At 41.7% G+C, this 18,364-nt stretch overlaps 1 protein-coding gene across 7 annotated transcripts in view; it reads right to left on the bottom strand.

The window, feature by feature from the left end:
* Positions 1-987: 987 nt before the first annotated feature.
* LOC116924235 (ecdysone-induced protein 74EF) overlaps positions 988-18,364 on the bottom strand; it is a 58,835-nt gene continuing 41,458 nt past the window's right edge. For 3 of the 7 annotated variants that reach the window (XM_045175132.1, XM_045175131.1, XM_045175134.1), the window contains 5 exons: positions 11,961-12,497; positions 10,734-10,835; positions 10,205-10,438; positions 3,548-4,496; positions 988-3,352 (listed from right to left, as the gene is read on the bottom strand). In XM_045175132.1, the coding sequence (XP_045031067.1) occupies positions 3,244-3,352; positions 3,548-4,496; positions 10,205-10,438; positions 10,734-10,835; positions 11,961-12,497 (1,931 nt within the window). In that variant the 3' untranslated portion in view covers positions 988-3,243. The remainder of the gene's footprint in view (positions 3,353-3,547; positions 4,497-10,204; positions 10,439-10,733; positions 10,836-11,960; positions 12,498-18,364) is intronic. The other 4 variants (XM_045175136.1, XM_032930742.2, XM_045175133.1 and 1 more) reach the window with 3 other exon arrangements.

Below are 18,364 nucleotides of genomic sequence, written 5' to 3' on the forward strand. Positions count from 1 at the left end.
AAAAGCAGTAGAGAAGGTATTACAAATAATCTTCTCAATTCAAAGTTTGACCAGATTAACTGTATCACATTACAACACTTTTTAGACACCCTCTCTCGAGGGTGGGGCATATTGGAAGGATAACTGAGAAACAACACAGTACAATGGATATGCACTTCTGAAAGTTCAGCTTCTAAAAACAACTGACATTTTCCTTGACAATCTCTTCAGCCATGCATTGGTCTTTGTCTGCAGTTGGCTTGCTTCACTCTGGTATTAAAAACTGCACAAAACCCAAGGTCAGCATACAGAGCCTCTTTTACACATGTTATTTTATCAAACACATCACACATTTATGCTAGGTACACATGAGTTCGGCATGAACCACGTGTTTGGTATACGGTATGACGGTTTATGAGCAATTTTCTGTTGACTCTGCCGTACATTTATGGCACAATTAACCTTATTTCTGGCAAAAATAGATACTTACACGTTGCAGGAAAAACAAAGTAGGTCGGTTGGCCTCAAAAGCTTTAAAACCCGGAGGGAAAGGAATTCCCATCTGCGATGATACACGACGACCCTCTACTGCCGTTTCCCAGAGTGCACAGTGAGAGTGAGAAAAACGAAAGTTTACGCCTGGCAGTTTGCGCGCCCAAATTCACGGTACAGACGACTAAACAACCAACGTTGTCGTATGTTCTTATAAAAACATCGATCGAACGTTTTATTTCGAGTTCCGCATTCTCTTCGCTCGTTGTTGCCACCTGCGAAACGAAACAAAATGATATGCAAATACACTCACAGGAAAAGTAGATTTGCCCATTGTTCACAGCGAACGTGTGTGGATTCAGGTGTCATGGCTGACAACAGAAAGTGGCATTTATTTCTCGGAACAGGTGTGTATCACTATTTAACGGCGTGACTATTCCTTGCATGTTCACACCTTTCTATTGTAAGATGAATTATGAAAAAGTTTCGTAGATGAACACTTTGATACACATTGTATAGACACGACAATTGTATTATTACATATGTACCCGCCACACACACAAACACACAAGTTTTCCTTTTTTTTTTTTTCAGGTCAAAAGAAATACAAAGCGGTTCAATGAAATTACAATAACGCACTGCATATCGCCGCACACACACACACACACACTCATTAAAAATAGATGAAATCGCTGACGTGTCGTAATTCGAATCGATCGTGCCGCACCTTAAAATAGCGAAGCAGGTCAAGACGTACATATACACGTGTACGGGCCGCGTTTAACGCGAACCCTAACCACCCGAAAACCTAACCAGCCCAAATGACATCATTGCTGAGCATCCACGTCCAATGTGTGTCTTCCGATTCAGATCGATACCAATAGGGAAAGGGGCAAAAATTGAAGAGGAATAAAATTTCTGAAAAGTGGCATATAACAACTGTTTTGTGGGTTGGGAGAGTTTACCGTTGAACGGAGCAGAACATTTGTGTGATGGGAGAGGGGTGGGGGTGGGGTGGAGGAGAGGGACTCTTGGCACGAATCATCATCGTGTCACGTGATGCTGAGATGCAGAGACGGGATCAGAATTGAGATCTCCATTTCTTTCTTCGCTATTTTTTGATAATTGAAGTACGGGGCGGGATTTTGTTTGTTTTTTTTTCTTATTTTTCTTTGTTAAAATTTCTGGGTTTTGGAGTAGGTTAATTGAGTGTAACTAGCCTTCTCCCGGTTTTGGTTTCTCGATTTAAAAAAAAAAGGCGAAAAAAAGATATAGAAAACTGGGATTCGTCTTGGATGATAAAATGGGATTGGTGGTTGATTACAGGGTCACAATAACAAAATTGAAATGGTGGGGCTGGCGGGCAAAATTAAGGCATTTTTCACACCACGACATGCAATGACATTCGTTCTGAAATAACTTAAGTATATAGCGCAAACATTAGAAACCCGAATATGTATATGTATATATAGATAACAGCACGTTAGCGTTTCCCTTTGTGGTGGCCATCACCTGTTTTGTCGAAGGTACATTACAAAAACAAATTGAACATTTTATATAAACTTTTTTTTTTTTTTCGATTTTCTTTTTTCATTTCTCTTCTAGCACTTGAAAATGCGACAATCAGGGATATCAACAATATTACATCATCTTCATTTTTTTTTTTTTTTCTTTTTTAAAATTCTAACCTTTTATTTTTCGTAATTGATGGTTTTAATGGAGGGACAAGTGAGAAAACGCTATGTAGAATTATATTAACATTGAACTATTCGAGGCACTCTCTCTTTCTCTCCTCCTCGCCATCCCTTAGTCCTTTCCCTTCGTCATCTTATCATTTCAAACTACAATATTGCATTGCACGCTGAATAATAAAATACGCACATCATTCAACGATGATAAGTCGAACTCAAACTGTCGTCATCTTTCCTATCCTCGAGGTGTTTTGTAGGGGATGGAGGGGATTGGTATAAATTACACATGCAACGATGATGATCAGATTACGATATTTTTTTTTTGTAACTCGTTATAAATAACTAAACAAAACAAACATTTTTTTTTTCCTTTTTGAATATTACATAATACGCTTATATACTGAATTGAGCCCCTCTCCTTTCTTTCGGCTTAGTGGGGTCTCACTGTAACGAACCTTCCTATCTGCATTTCAATTTTAAAAAATCGCTCTTGGGTTTTACCGTTCCAACTAACGCGCGCACAATCATCACAGTTGAGGTTCCGACACACACAGTGAAAAAAAAACTAAAATCAAATTTCTCCCCCAAAAATAACTCTGAAACAAACAAACAAACAAAAAAAAAGGTCGGGCCTTTGAAGCAAAACAATTCAAAGGGATACAAGAAGAAATGGGGATGAAAGAAAATCGGATCATTTCCTCGAATTCAAAAGTTTTTTTTGTTTTTTTTTGTTTTTTTCATAAAAAAGAAGGGGCGATAGATTTGTTGTCTTTTTGTTGTTGTTTTGTTTGCTTTTTTGTCGTGAAGAAGAAGCGAACCGATCAAAAAGGCACTTGGACAAAAAGGGGTTAAAGAGGAGGGGGGAAACCAGGAGCAAAATGAGGAGGGTAGACACCCTCCAAACACACCGTCAAAATGCTGTTGTCCTTTCCTTCTCAGCGACCTGGTCGCACGGAGGCATCCATCCGTTTCACACTTTACGTAGAGATGAACGAAGATGAGCAAAAAAAGAGAGAGAGAGGGGGAAAGAATTTGTTTTTCTTCTTTCTATTTTCCTTCTCCTGGTTGTTGTAGAAGTGTCTTAGGCGCCCGTACAATCGATTTCGACAATGTCTTTGGGTACGTCGACGAACTGGTAGACGAGCCGTTGGCCGTCCACTTTAGCCAAAATGCCACGTTGGTAGTAATACCTGTCAATTCAAGAGAAAGAACAAAACAAAAAGACACCACATTGTTATTGATCGGAGGTGGTATACATTTGACATTTTCTTGTTTCGACATCTGTCCACTGAGTTTTGTGCATCAACTTGACAGGGAAAAATGAAGCGTATCGGCTTTCGAAAAAATACAAATAAAATCATAATAATAAAGAAGATAGAACGTACCTCAATGCTCGACCCATCGTTTCGTAGTTCATGTCGGGTTTGTTCTTATGGAGACCCCATAACCTGGAAACCGCTTTGGAATCGACCAGCTTGAAAACGCCCTTCTCGCGATTGGTCCACTTGATGTAGCGCGGACAGCAGTCCTTATCTTGAAGCAATTTCAACAAAAACTCCCACAGGTACGTCGTTGATCCAGCTACACACAAATCAAACCCCAAACAATAGACACACACACACAGAGACAAAAAAAGAGGTGTTACAACGTTTGAAAAACTAATCGGCCTATTCGAAAAATAAAATAAAATTCGTTTACCTTCTCTGTTTTTCCTCTTGCCGGACGGGCATCCATCCGGGCCGTCTGGATTACGTTGTTTTTTCATCTTTTTCCGCCTGTGAGGCGATTCGAGACCCGACTGGCCGGAATAGCCTCCTCCTACACTGCCTACACCTCCTACACCCAAGTTGTAGAGCTCGTTGAAATAGTTGTCTTCCCCTCCGCTTGGACTTCCGCCACCGCTCGAGATGGGGCTGGCCGTCGAAGGCGCTTGAATGACCGAAGTCGGGACGCTGGGCACGTTGCCTCCGCTGGCGGACGGTGAGCCGGACAGCAGAGCCACCATGGCCGATGATGGGCCGGCCGGATTGTGATGATGGTGGAACTGGTGGTGTTGGTGGAGATGATGGTGGTGGTGAGCGTTGCCCGGCGATCCCGGAATCGACGCATGCAAATGCAGCGGCGGATGACCCACGGCAGAAGCGGATCCGCCTCCAGCGCGTGAATGGAGCAAGCCATTGCTGTTGCTATACAACTGCTGTTGTTGCTGTTGTTGTTGCTGTTGCTGCTGCTGCTGTTGAAGCTGCTGCTGGGAATGGATGGCGTAAGATGAGGGCGGATGAGCCGACAAGGGCGTCGACGGCGGATGGAAATTGTCGAAACTGTCGCTGACAGCTGCGAGCCGAAAAGGGAAAAAAAAAAGAGAACAAAATAGAAAATAAACACATCGTTAGATAGAAAGTCGGAAAGGGTTTGCCAAGTTTTCAACTTGTAGAGACATATGCAACCAGTTAACTCGTTTCGACTACCATTAAAGAACAGGCAGCGATTTCGAATTCCGGCACCTCATCAAAAAAATGGTGTCTATCCTTTTCCTTTATGACGAAACGACCAATCAGCACACACAAAAGCAAATGAGTTTCCTGCACAAACGCACACATTTACATCTCCCCTCGCATTTTGATTTGAAATTCCGAAGTTGGATGTTCCCTTTCCCGCTACGCATTTTTGTTATTTATGTATATATACACATTTTATTTACTTGTCTAGTTCATTTATTTTTGATTAAACGTCCATGTTTGGATAAAAAGGGGATCTGGTTTTTTTCACTTCATTTCAACTGTTACGTGATTTTTTTCCCCCCCTTTCTTCTAAATAAAAAGTGACAAATAAAAAGTGAAAATTCATCGTTGGGGAACAATGGATAAATTGCCTCTAGTCGTCTGTTTCTTTTATACGGAGACAGTTCAAGGTTGTGGTTGTCGGATACATTTCCAAATAAGCCCCCCCAGAACCATTGAGCAATGCAAAGAGATTCAGTGAAAGACCAGCGCATTGCACGAGTCACAAAGCCAACAGAAACAGACAAATAAATGATTGAGCGAGTGAACCGCGCTGCATGCAACAGTATCTTAAAAATAGGTAATGCAACTTTCTCTGCTCGCCAATCCGATGGCAAAAACCAAAAAGGGGAAAATAGAAAGAAAAGTGAACGGGAAGAAGAAAGGAGGAGGACAAGTCGGGGGAAGGGGTTAATTGGTAAAACAGATAATAGGAAGTGATGAAGAAAGCCAGGAAATCAGACGAACAAGGCAAAACCAGCAAACATTAAGGACGAACGCCAAAGATGTGAAAAACCAAAAAGAAATTAGAAAGTCAAAAAAAAAAAATTAAATTAAATAAAAATAAAAACGACGGCGAAGGAAATGAGTTCCCAGAAAGTTAGGTAAGGGGGTGGGGGGAAGAAGACCGAAGAAGAAGAAGAAAAAATCATTTCCGCTGTCGAGAAAGTGGGAAACTACAAGCCTCACTTCCTTTTTTTTTTTTTCGCTGGGTTGTCTCTTCACTTTCTTTCTTCAAAATCCTAGACTCATTTTTTTTTTTTTCCCTTTCGTAATAATAAATAAATAAATAAATAAATATGCTTCCTTTTCCACTTTTTCTTTTCTCTTTTCTCTACCGGTTCGATGAGTAGACAGAGACAGGAAGCCAAACCCGCCCACATCTTCTTTTTTTTTGGGTTGTTGTTGAAAATCTTCAAGATAATCAACCATCCAAAACGTGAACACAGCAAAGAATCTCTCGTCGTCCCACTCGTGTGTGTGTGTGTCTGTGTGTATATATATAGATACAAAAGTGCCACCGCATAGGTGTGTACTGCCGGAGGTAATAATAAGAAGGAAACCCCAACAAGTAAAAAGAAAAAATAATAAAATAAAATAAAAGAAGTCAAAAATGATTCGTTTCATAGTGACGCAAACACGTTTAAACGCACGACACATTTGAGGTGATTCCATGTGTTTTACGATTTGAAAAAAGGCCGAGGTGGGGAGAGCGTCCTATAGCTTTATGTGTTCTATTTTATAAATAACAAGCAGAAGAAGGGAAGAAAAAAATAGGGAAGAACGAGAGAGAGTCCTAACGACATGTTTTGTTCGTCGTGAGGAGTGAACGGTCGGGAGAAAGAAAAAAAAAAAGAGTTGGGTGGGGTGTCATCTCTTCCTCTAGCACATAACCATTTTCTCTTGGGGCAATAACGAGGTTGGCTTTGTATGCTCAATGACAACCGCTGCTGCTTACAGATATTTTTTTTTTCTTTTTCTCGTTGATTTTTCCTCCTCTTTTTATCGACACACCGTTTGGCAGACCACAACAGTTAACCGAGAAAAGATTTTTCCTTCTTTTCATAAGGTAGTCGTCACAAAATGTTTGCGTGTGGCGGCGGCAAAGACGCGCAAAACCATCTGGGTTCCAACCTTATTTTAACACTTGACAAACGGGCAGCCCCGCAAATGACTTTTAAACACCAGACGCGCGCGCGCGCATATCACGTGAGGTGAAATGCCACTGTCGTTATTGCTGCGCCGGTCCTCAAACAAAAAACTCATAAGCAGAAAAGAAAGAATGAAAGAAAGAAAAAAAAAATAAAAAAGGTCCATTAAGAAAGTCTAAAAGATCCATTCGAGAAAAGAAAAAAAAAAAAGCAGACCAATTGCCCGGCGAGGCGAAAAGCCGCGGGAGTCGAAGCTTGGTCCGTTACTCTTTCTGGCTAGTTTGCATGTTTCACGCCAACGGAATGAACATCTCAAGGACATACATACATCTGTCTACCTTTTAGTTTTTCTCTTGTACCTTGTTCTTTCCTCGTTTCTATGCAGAGATCGTCATTTTTATTTAGCGTCCCCGTGCCTCTTTTTAGTTTAAATAATTACATCAAGAAACAAGTTTTTTTTGGGGGGGGGAGCGAAGATAAGAAGAAAATCTCAGGTCGTTGGCGCGCATCTTTCAATTATTTCCCGGACTTTTACTGGCGATTGCGTAACTTTGCTTATTATTTATTTCGAAAACAATAAAAAAAAAAGAAGAAAAAGGAAAGGGAGTAGATTGCGACAAATGCGAAGGAAAGACAAAACAACGTTTGTCGTTCATTCTAACATTAAGAAAAGGGAAAGAAATTCACGTGAATCGACCGCGAATTCCGTTTGTCCGGTTTTCTTCCCGCATTCCTCCCTTTTCTTCGGGCGGGTCTTTCATTTATGAAATGTGTTTTATTTTCAACGCCATCCAAGAAGGAAGAAGAACGCGGATGAGAAGCCCAACGTGCGTCTACCAACGGCCTTGAAGACGGTCACTCACGCGGGCAGCGCGCGCGCGCGCACACACACACGGGGTACGCACAAAGGATAAGACGAATGGATGAACGTATTAAAGAAGCGAGAAAAAACCAAACCAAAGCAAGGGAAGGGCGAAATTGAAACCAGTAGGCTAATCGCATCGCCATCCACTAGAAAATGAACAGTTTTCGTGCCTTTCGTAATCAGACTTGAAAGCGATTAATACCAAATGATTTTTTGATATCACATCAATTTCTTTTTTTTTTTTTTACTTGTCTATCGCTCGAGGGTTGATTGGTTCTTTAAAAAAATAAAATAAAATAAAGTAAAATGAAAAATTCCATTTTCGTTTGAGCAGTTTAAATGTCGGAGTCATTCATCGATCGTCTCTCCGCTTTTCGGTACACCATCGACTAGCCACGACATCGACGCCAGTCGGGAAATGGAGGGATCGGGGGAGGAGGAGGAATCCTCCTCGTCTGACGTCAATGCCTCCCACCGTGAACTGCAATTGAGGTGGAAGGAGGGAGCAATTCTGATGCACGTCTGACGTCACCGCAACAATTTATGGGCCCTGCAAATATCGATCTTCTACTTCCTTTTCTGTCCGTCTGTTCGCGCTCCTCGTTTCAAACCAGCACCACCTCCAACCCTCGCCCTGATTGAAAGTTTATAAGCCCCTCTTCTCTAATTCTTCTTTTTTTTTTTTAATTTTTTTTCTAGACAGGATTGGCGGTTTTCTTAAAACGGACCTGCGGGACGAAGACATGCGACCCAATGCAGCGTGACTGAACTTTTTCTCCCGATTTGCACACGCTCGTGCTACGTAAAGAGAGAAAGGAAGGGGGGGAGGCAAGAGAGAAAGTTAACCCGAAACGTAACCTTCTTCATCCCAACGTCAATTTCGACAACGCACACGGGCAGAAAAAAAAAGAAAAAGAAGGGCGGATCATTTTTGATTGCACGCCAAACGCATCCATCGGTTCGCCTTCTCTCATTTTTCCTTTTAAAAGAAGAAACTTAATCTTCGTCTTCTTCTTCTTCTCTTTTTCTTTTTGGGGGGGTGGGTTGTGTCGGAAAAATTGTGTGTGCAGGTGTCGGCGGATGTGTTGTTGAAACTTTCACGCAGGCAAATTACAGGAAGACGCACGAGCCGAGAGAAAGTGAGACGAGTCTTCATTACTTGATATCCGGTGAGAGTTAACCGAGCAGAAGACATACGAGTATATTTCCTATTATTTAAATTCGCATTATGTGTGTGTGTGTGTTTGTTTGCTGCCATTTTACATCCACTTTGAATGCGAGTTAATGCTCCTTTTTGTCCCTCTTGCCATCGCCTAATCGATGGCTTTATCCGATTGGCTGCTAAGGAGATTCCGGCAGGGACGGAGAGGAATACAACAAGTGATAAGCTTCACAATCACTTAGTCACTTCAATCTATTTCTATTCTCTCTTTTACGAGATAACGAAAAAAGAAAAAAAAGAAAAGAAAGGGAATGAATGAAAGTCATCGGGTGCTGACAAACTCGGGGTGGGGGGATAAGAGCAAAGAACATCAGTTTCTTTATTCCTTTGGTAAAACGATCTCATCGAAGACAAAGAGCTGATAATGAACTTAAGTCGCATCTTAACAAGCAAGAAAAAAAAAAAAAGGGAAATGCGTCGCGACGCTGCCGTTAAACGATGCGCAACCATCTTGTATTGTTTCCGTTTGCTCCGGGTCTACCCATCCGGCACTCTTCGGTGTAACGGGAAACGGAAGAAAACGACCACGTTGTTGTTGGATCATTTTTTTCTTCTTCTTCTTCTTCTTTCTTAATAAACAATTTTTTCCTTTTCTTTTCACCCTCTTTCCCCCCCGTTCTAACAATTTACCGAAAACCAATAACAGACCTAAACATTTCCTGAAGCCGCTCGAAAAGCCTATCCCTCCCCCCTCTCCTTCTTTCCTAACCAGCTGGAAATATGGTGTGAACAAGTCAATAAGATGAATTTAAAAAAGAAAAAAACACACACACACAGAGAAAGGAAAAGGAAGCAAGACAAGAAAAAAAGACAACATTGATGTCCTCCCCTCCCCCTCCCCCCTAAAGCATTTGGGTTCTTCTTCTGATGTTCTCATGTATGGAAAACATTGGGACAACAAGTCGACTTGCTACTGCCGCTTAACTCCTCTAAACATTCGGCGGAGGAAGCGACCTTGGAAGAGGGAACTCGCTGAGCCGTTTATGTTGCCTTTCGTTACGAAAGGCAGACTATTTGTTATTGTGCTACATCTCCCCCAAGACTTCTTTCTTTCTTTCCTCTTTTTTTTTTACACCACTTGATGAAGGAGCTCGTAGAAAAATGGACAGGCAAACAGGAGGGGGGTAAACTAGCGAAAAGGGGCAAACTTAAAAGGACTCGAGAAGAGAAAGAACGTGGGAAAAAGAGACACCCCCTCAACCGGCAAACAGGTTGACGGTTTAGTATAAAGGACTTTTCCTCCCCTATTTTTTTTTTTCCGGGGTGGTTAGTTCATCCGACATATAGCCCCCCCCCCTCTCTCTACTCGACAAGAAGGCAGAAAAAAAAAAACAAAAAAAAACAGGAAACTTGTAGAAAAGCAAAATCCCCCCCATCAATAAAAATGTAAGGAATCAGCTGATGTTTTTCTCTTTCGGTAAGGGAAGGTGTTAAAACGTAAAAGATTTTTTCATTGGGAGATCAAAGAAAAAAGAAAACAAAAACAAAAAAAAAAATGAAAATTGCAACAAACAAAAATTTACCGTAAAGAGAACGTTGCTGATGAAGGACAGAGAAGCGTTCGTAAGAGAAGAGCGGCTGCGGGATGAATCGCTGGCCAGGACCACCACCATTACTGCAGTTACTCGAAGAAGAAGAGGAGGAGGAGGAAGAAGAAGAAGAAGAAGAAGAGGAAGAGGAGGAAGAGAGGGAAGAAGAGGTGATTGGCGATGGACTTTGGCTATCAACCAGGTCATCTTCGTTGCCATAACCACCACCTTTGTTACACAAAACCCCACCCCCCAAAAAACAAAAAACAAAAAACAAAAAAATTTTGTTTTCTTCTTTTAGAAATGATTTCCATTTGTTAAATAGTTTTAGAAAGAAGAAAAAAAAATGACATAAGAAAATGAATAAAAGAAATGCCTATAATGTCAACGCCCATTCGCAACAGGTTTGCAACTGAGAGGGGAACCATTTTGCCTTTGTTTCTTACGGTGTTAACTGTTGTTCATTATGTGCTATGAAATTGAATACTAGAGGACAAGTCGACGTTTTGTTTTGTTTTTTTACCTGATGATTGCAGTCGTGATTTTAACTCGTCGTTACTGGTGTGGCCGCTGCTGCTATCCACGTCAGAGACACCGCTGTCGGCTGGTGAAGGCGGTAACGATCCTACATGTGAATGTGTCACGGGTTTCAAAGTAGAGCAACAACAAAAGACACACGTTCGGAAAAAGAAAAAAAAAAAGGCAAGAAAGGACGTCAGTTAATGTTGTTGTCCAACCAAAAGTCTAAACAAAATGAAATTGGTCTGGCAAAAAATGTGGGGAAGTAAAAAAAACAAAAAAAAAACAAAACACATTGAACTTGGCAAGTTGTGCCGGCTATTTCCTGTCAATTTCCCCAGAGTCAACAAAAAAAAATAAAAAAATAAATAAATAAAAAAAAAAAAAAAAAGGAAGGATGCAGACATAGTAACTCATCATTGCTCAGCTGGCCCATGAATCACCTTTCGCCCGTTTCTCTTTCATACCGCACAGTTTCCAAAAGAGAGAGAGAGGGGGGATAGTAGGTGGGCTATAGTGGGAGAGAATTTGTCAGAACAAACAATCTTTTATTTTTTATTTATTTTTTTTTTACATAGCCCGCCCCTGTGTGTGTGTGTGTATACGTCCGTATGTGAGTGTGTTTGTGTCTAATTTCGGACGGGCAAAGTGACTTCCCACTCGTCCCTTATTTTTTTTTTCATGGAGAAGTGGTGTGAGCGAAAGAGAAAATCAATTAAAACAAAAACAAAAAAAAAAATGAAGAAGAAAATGTTTTTTTGGAGAGGAACTAAAAACTGAGAAAGTAACTGACTAGGGGCGGTGACCCCTTGTTTGTCAAAGAGTTGACCTCATGTGTGACCGACAACAACCTCCCGTCCTTTTCCTGCCCCTACGACGTGTGCAACATCAAAGAGCAGCCCCAAAATAGGCGATGGACGGGTCAGTTGATATCATCACGTCGCAACCCTCCTCAGCTGCAGGGGTGGCCAATTAGTCGAGTCTAACCGACGGTTTCCTTCCCTTCGTAGGTGGGCCAACAGTCAGTTTGTCATTTCCATCACTCTTATCTCTCTCTCTCTCTCTCTCTTTCTCTTTCGCTCGTGCCAGCACACATCCCCCCCCCCACTACATTCTTCTATTTCCCAAATTTCATCAGCCAGAAAAGCAAAAAAAAAAACAAAAAAACAAACAAAACAAAACGGAAGGAAGGAAACGGAAGAGAAAATGATAATCATTTGCAACATGTTACCGGGTTTGACGTGCGGATGATGTCCTGCCACCAACGACGGATGGCGAAGAAGTTGTTGTTGCTGGTGAAGGTTTAGGTGGTGGTGGTGGTGTTGTTGGTAGGCGGCCGGTTGCTGTTGGTGGTCGGCAGGTCCAGCCGGACGCAGAGCCGGATGACCCGGCTGAAGGATGCTGTGCAGATTGACCAGACCCAAAACGGCACTGGCACTGGCACTGGCACTGCTGTTGTTGTTGTTAGCCGTTGCGTTACTGTTATTGCTGGCCAAACCAGAAGCGCCCGGTTGTTGGCTGAGGATGCCACGCAGCAAAGTCCTGGGAGGTTCCGTCGTGGCGGCAGAAGTGGTGGCCGTCGATGTGGGAGGTTGTTGCTGAAGTTGATGAAGTTGGCGAGCAACGGCCGACGATTGAACGCTGCCACCGGCCGTCGTGGTTGGCGTGCCCGTCTCCGTGCTGTAGCCGTTATTGCGGCTCGCTTGCAACACCAACCGACCCGCCGGCCCAGCGACACCGTGGCGGCCGCCATCCACTGCCGTATCAACTATTTAAAAAATAAAACAAAACAAAAAGAAATCAAATGGCCGTTCATGAATCATGTTGGCCATTCTTTGCATGCCAAGCTATCGATACACGGAAGAATGTCACTGGCGCTCTAAGTCCCTCTATCTGGCAAAAGAGAGATGTGTGTTTATATAGATATAATTAACTAGTGTGCGTGTCGAGGGGGGGCAACTCACACATGCACTTCCACATGTGACATGTGAGTATATTTTTTAAATGGCCTCGTAAATCACAATCGTAAACCTTTTTCCTTCTTTCTTCTTTTCATTCCAAAAGAGCAAAAAAACAAAAACATGGGACACGAACGTTCTTCATTTTGTGTGTGTGTGTGTGTGTGTGTGTTTGGCCAAATCCGAAGTCAAACGAAACTATTTCTAATTTCTATTTCCGTCCATGTGTCAGTCCTTCGGCTTCACGCTGAGCTTTTTGGTTTCCCGTCACTCGTTTCTTCAATACCCCACACACACACACACACACAGGGTACAAACTATACAGTTATCGACCCATCCTTAGAAAGAAAAAACTTAACGGAGCAAAAGAAGCCATCGAGTTTTTTTCAAAAATGGATTTGGGCCAATCAAATAGCCATTGGCCAGACTGAAGATTAAAAACGTGGACGAGCAACGCGCCGAACGAGTTGAACTTTTCGTCACGTTGCTTTGCCTCGTTTTCCTTCTTTCCATTGAGTCATCTCGCAAAAAAAGAAAAGAAAAACACGTTTGGAGGATAGAAGAAGAGAAACCCCCTCTCCGTTGAAGAAGACGCAATTGAAAAATGAATGGCAAATGACCATGGATGATGAGCCAATATACGAAACAAAAAGTTGTGGTTTTTTTTTTTTTATGATCACGTCTCCAGTCTGTTGCGTGATGGTTGTGGCACACTTTCACTCTTCGACATTCCCGAAAGGCAAACACAAGTACAAAAAGAAAAATGTGCACGGCCAAGCGAAATCGTGAGCCGACAAAGTCCTTGGCCTCAATCGTTTTTTTATTTTATTTCTCAACTGCTTGTCTGCGTGAATTCTCGTTGATTGCACATTCACGGCGTACCAGCCAGTCAAGCGGTGCATATCCAAAGATTTTGGCGAAAAAAAAAAAAGCGCGTGATTGTCTGAATGGTAACAGCAATTTCAAAATGATTAGGTGCAAGAAGCGCGTGGGTCCCGCATTTTCCTCAAGTTTTGTCATCTCTCTTCTTTTGTTTTGCTATTATCAAACTAGACGTCAATTGAAGATTCGACCCCGATTCGATGTACGCCTCCTCGAAATGTCAACGGTATCGTTTTCGAACACCTTTATGTGTCTGCCGTCCGTTCCACTATACCCAGCATTCAGACATAGGCTTATTACATTTGTCCTATTCAATGTATGCAGGTACCCGTATCAATAATTCGTCGGAGAGATGAAGGACCTCTCTCTCCATACGCCACTATTTCAGGTCAATTGATCCCAAACTGAAAAACAATATTGCTCGTCCCAAAACTAGACACGGCCCCGAAGTAAAAACCAGAGCAAACAGAATCCTCAAAAAAGGAGGTTAGAATAAGAGACAGGAGTTGCTTGCTGGATCGAATCGAGTCCACACGTCGGATTACCACATACTCTGTGCCACTAGAATTACCAATAAAGAATTTAAAAAAAAATTAAATGGCGTCATACAACATCCAGAGGTGGCAATAACGAACCCCCTGCGTCCCACTAGTGGCAACATCGTAACGGTGTAATTTATAAGAGGAGAAGATGGTGGAAGGACGAAAGCTACTGGAAATCGTGTGTAGACGATATCGAGTATGAATTCAGGAGCAAGTAGCTCAAGCCACACACACACACAAAAGGGGCGGTGGTGGCAAGTAGGTTAGCAGGACAAGAGAAAGTGAGTTTTTTTTTTTACAACAAACCAGACAAAGAAGAGAGAGAGTGAGCGTATGCAATTTGCGATGGAAATGTGTCTGCCCACTACTTTGACGACCTTGTACTTTTTTCTTTCCCATTTCTCTTTTTCTTATTTCGCGACCTATTTTTTATTATTATTATTATTTTTTTTTGCGAAAAAAAATAACAAAGTTTCGCACCTCCGCCCTGTGATGTCCGACCAAGGCTACTGAAGTCATTATTATCGAAAAAAAGAGAACGCGTGAATAAAAACATTGAAATTTATTTCTTCCCTCATTTTGGCATTTGGAAGTTTCCCTAGCGAATGTATTTTTTATTTTTTATTTATCAGCTAGAAAAATTGAAAACCAGAACCGCACAGCCCCGACCTAAATGATATTCAGGTCTGCTCGCAACCCACCTGTGTGCACGCACCAGTACACACAGCAATTCACGTTCGTTTTTTTTTTATTTCTTTTCTTTCTTGTCTACCAACTTTCCCTTTCTTCCCGTCCACCCCCCTCCCCTTAACTTACATAGTCCCACTTTTTTTTCTTTTTTTTTTAACGTATTTTATTTTTGCCTTTTATGTGTACGTGCGTGTGTGTAGGGCATTCGATTCAGTCAATCCGTGCCATCGATCCTGGCCCTCCGTTTGACGTCATGACACAAAGCTCATCAATGACGCGATCCATTTGCGCAGAACCGAATCTTCCCTCCTTCCCCGCGTCCGTCCGTCAAGGAACAAGAACACTCGGCGTGCAATAGCCGTTGCTATAGAGACCGTGGCTGTTGCTCTCGCCCTTTTTTTCCCCTTCCCAGACGTCAAGCCAACGTCAAAGGCAGGGGATAATCAACTTGTTTTCTTCTCTCACTCTCTTCTTTCTTTTTTTTAAAAATTCCGTTAAAATGGTGGATTGTTACGAAATCCGTTTTTTTTTCCCGTTTGACGGTACCGGTTAAAGAGCATCAATTATAGGCCATCGACAAGACACATGGATTATCAAATAAATTTTAGATAAAAAAGACGCAACACTTTCGCACTGTGCTAAATCTCAGCCCTGGAACGTCTTCCTGTTTCCCCGGCCATTTCCGACTCGTTACTTGCGACTAAACCCAAAACAAAACAACAAAAAAAAAAAGGGCAATGACGAATGGAAGAGGGGACGTTGTCAAAATAGAGCGATCGATTGAGCTTCAGATGAAAACGGAGATATTAAAGGGACGTTGGGTCCCGTTGCGCGTCGTCAATGACGTACACAAGCTGCCCGTTGCCCGCGTCCGACTCTTTTTCTTTTCTTCTCTTCTTTACACACGGCTACTGCATTACAGACCTTTACGGAGACGATGCGGAAGAGCCGGAAGCAAAGCGAGAAAATCGAGCCCTTTGTGTATCTTCTATTTCAATTCTTCTTCTTTCTTTTCAGAAAATAAAGAAATGAAATAGAAAAATAAAATAAAATGGAAAATTCCACGACGAGATTGAAACTCCCCACGTGTGTTGCCATTGGACGGGAGTGTGCAATCATTGAACTGGAAGTTTCAGACACAACAAGAAAAGGCTGTCACTATGTTTTTCTTCCATTTTTTAAATATATATTTTTCCTTTTCTTCCCGCCTTTTATTTCCGTGAATCACCCAAAATCAATAGGACGCGATGATGAAAGTTTGTCGAGATCTTCATCATCTCGCGTTTCACTTCTTCCTCCTTTTTTTTCTTTTCCTAAATGCTCTTCCCCCCAACAAAAAAACGTCTAGCGCAAACCCCCGAGACAGGAGTGAGGAGGTTACACACAGAAGCGGAAACATCGAGACTCAACATTTAAAATAAAAAAGAGCCAGAAGAAGACGCAAGAAAGACGGGAAGTAAATTGAAATCAAAGACGAGGATCTTCGTCTATGCCCAACTGCCGCCTCTTCCAACAGAGGAACGAGATAATCAAAAAGAAAGAAATAATTAAAAGAAAAGGGATACATATCTACGTGACGGAACTATTTGGATTGGATGGCCAGTAATGCCTATGCAGGTTAAGGTGTGTATATATAAAAATAAATATTAAAAAAAAAAAAAAAGGAAAAGGTTGAAGGGTGGTTTGAGGGTGGGACGAGGAGTTGCGGATGACGCGCGACCAAGACGCCCGTCTCCCTCCCAATGACGCAAGCAAAAAGGTTCGATCAATGGCCTTCCATGAACATCGGCCTGCCTTGATGTACTTTTTCCTTTTTTTTTCCCCTTCTCCCTTCTCCTTTCAGAGGGGACACTTGCACACGCAGACGTCATTGTCAATTCGAAAAGCGTACACTTTGGAAACCACCATCCCTTTTGTAATAATAATAAGAAGAAGAAAATAGGGAAATTCCATCGATGTGAAATTCTTTAACGATTCATTGGCCTTGCCCGCCATGTTTCCTTTGCAACGAAACACATTTGAGGCAACAGTTGCTTCACGAAGCCTTCCCTCTCCTCCCCCTATCCGCAAACAATATAAAGAGAGAGAGAAACAATGATTTAAATTCCGGTTAATGCCTCAAGAGAAATTTAAATACATCGCCATGAAAACACAATTTTTTTTGACGATGTCGCTTTCGTTGCATCCTCATTGTCAGGAAACAAGTTTTCCATGCTGTCATCCCTGCTTTACAAGTAAAGGATGAATTTAAACAAAACAAAACAAAACAAACAAAAATAAATAATAAATTGGCAGTTTTTCCTCGTGCCATCCATCATGGACGATCACGGCCTCTCGTCTACGTTCGTTCAACCTTTTCACGCAAGTCGACGTTTGGTTGGAAACAACACGATAACTTTGTGTGTGTTTTTCATACGATATAAACGAAAGAAGGAAAAAGAAAAAAAAAAGGGAATTCAGGACATGCGGGGCAGCGAAAAAAAAAGGCGACCGTCATGGAACCGTGACTTGGCACCCAATAGTTTTCCCTTTTTTTTATCCTCTTCCTCATCCTTCCGTTCTACATTTGATTTCATTTCTCAATTTCTGGTCTCTCTATTTCATCACAACAATTTGTCGCCGTGTGCGTACATCAAATACAAATCAAAAATGAAAATAAGAGAAATTGAATTTTTTCCTAAACGAATGTACCGCCTCTGCCGGGATAACTTGTCAAAACCCATTATCGCTCCATAAGAAGAAACAAATCAAAAGAAAAAAAAAAATAAAATAAAATAAATGTAGGTCACAACCTCTCACTCTCTCTCTGTGTGTGTTTGCAAAACGACAACCATACATATGCATCCATGTAGAGAGAGAGTAGAGAGTAGAGAGCGTAAACGAGGATACAGAGGCACAAAAAAGGGAAATCTCCATGTGTCGGCGAACGTCTGTCCTTTTATAGAAAAAAAAGCAAAGCGACCCTCGTATCAGTGGCCCCCTTTTTTTTTATGATTGTCTTCTTCTTCTTCCTTCACGATGGGGAAAAAAATAAAAACTAGGCCAACAGTGTGTGTGTGTGTGATTCGATGCCATCATACTACAACCACTTTACTATGACTACGGCTGTAACTGTTCTTTTTTTTATTTGAAAATAAAAAAAAACAAAAAAAATCCCGCGCGCCATCTTTGAAAGTGAAAGCTGCAGCTCGAAATCACGCAACGGGCTGAACGCAAAAGGACAACAACAACAACAACAACGAAACATGGGGGATACGCACATGCGAGAGGAAGGAAGAAGTTGTACCAAGTCAATTGACTACGAGATTGGCCAACCGAAATAAAAAAAATAAATAAATAAAAAATTAAATTAAAAAGTAGGGCAGGGTCTCCCCTCTCTTTCCTTTTCGCGTTTTTTTTTCTTTTTCTACTCTCTCAATTAGAAAAATGAACAACCCGAATAGAAGCAGAAAATAAAACATAAAAAGAGAGAGAGAGAGGTCCGCCCTCTTCCTTCCTTCTGAACTATTCCACCAACAACCCATACTCTGCGTGTGTCCTATTTTTTTTTACACGCACACGAA

This window comes from Daphnia magna, linkage group LG6, assembly GCF_020631705.1.
Source record: "Daphnia magna isolate NIES linkage group LG6, ASM2063170v1.1, whole genome shotgun sequence".
Classification (NCBI taxonomy): domain Eukaryota; kingdom Metazoa; phylum Arthropoda; class Branchiopoda; order Diplostraca; family Daphniidae; genus Daphnia; species Daphnia magna.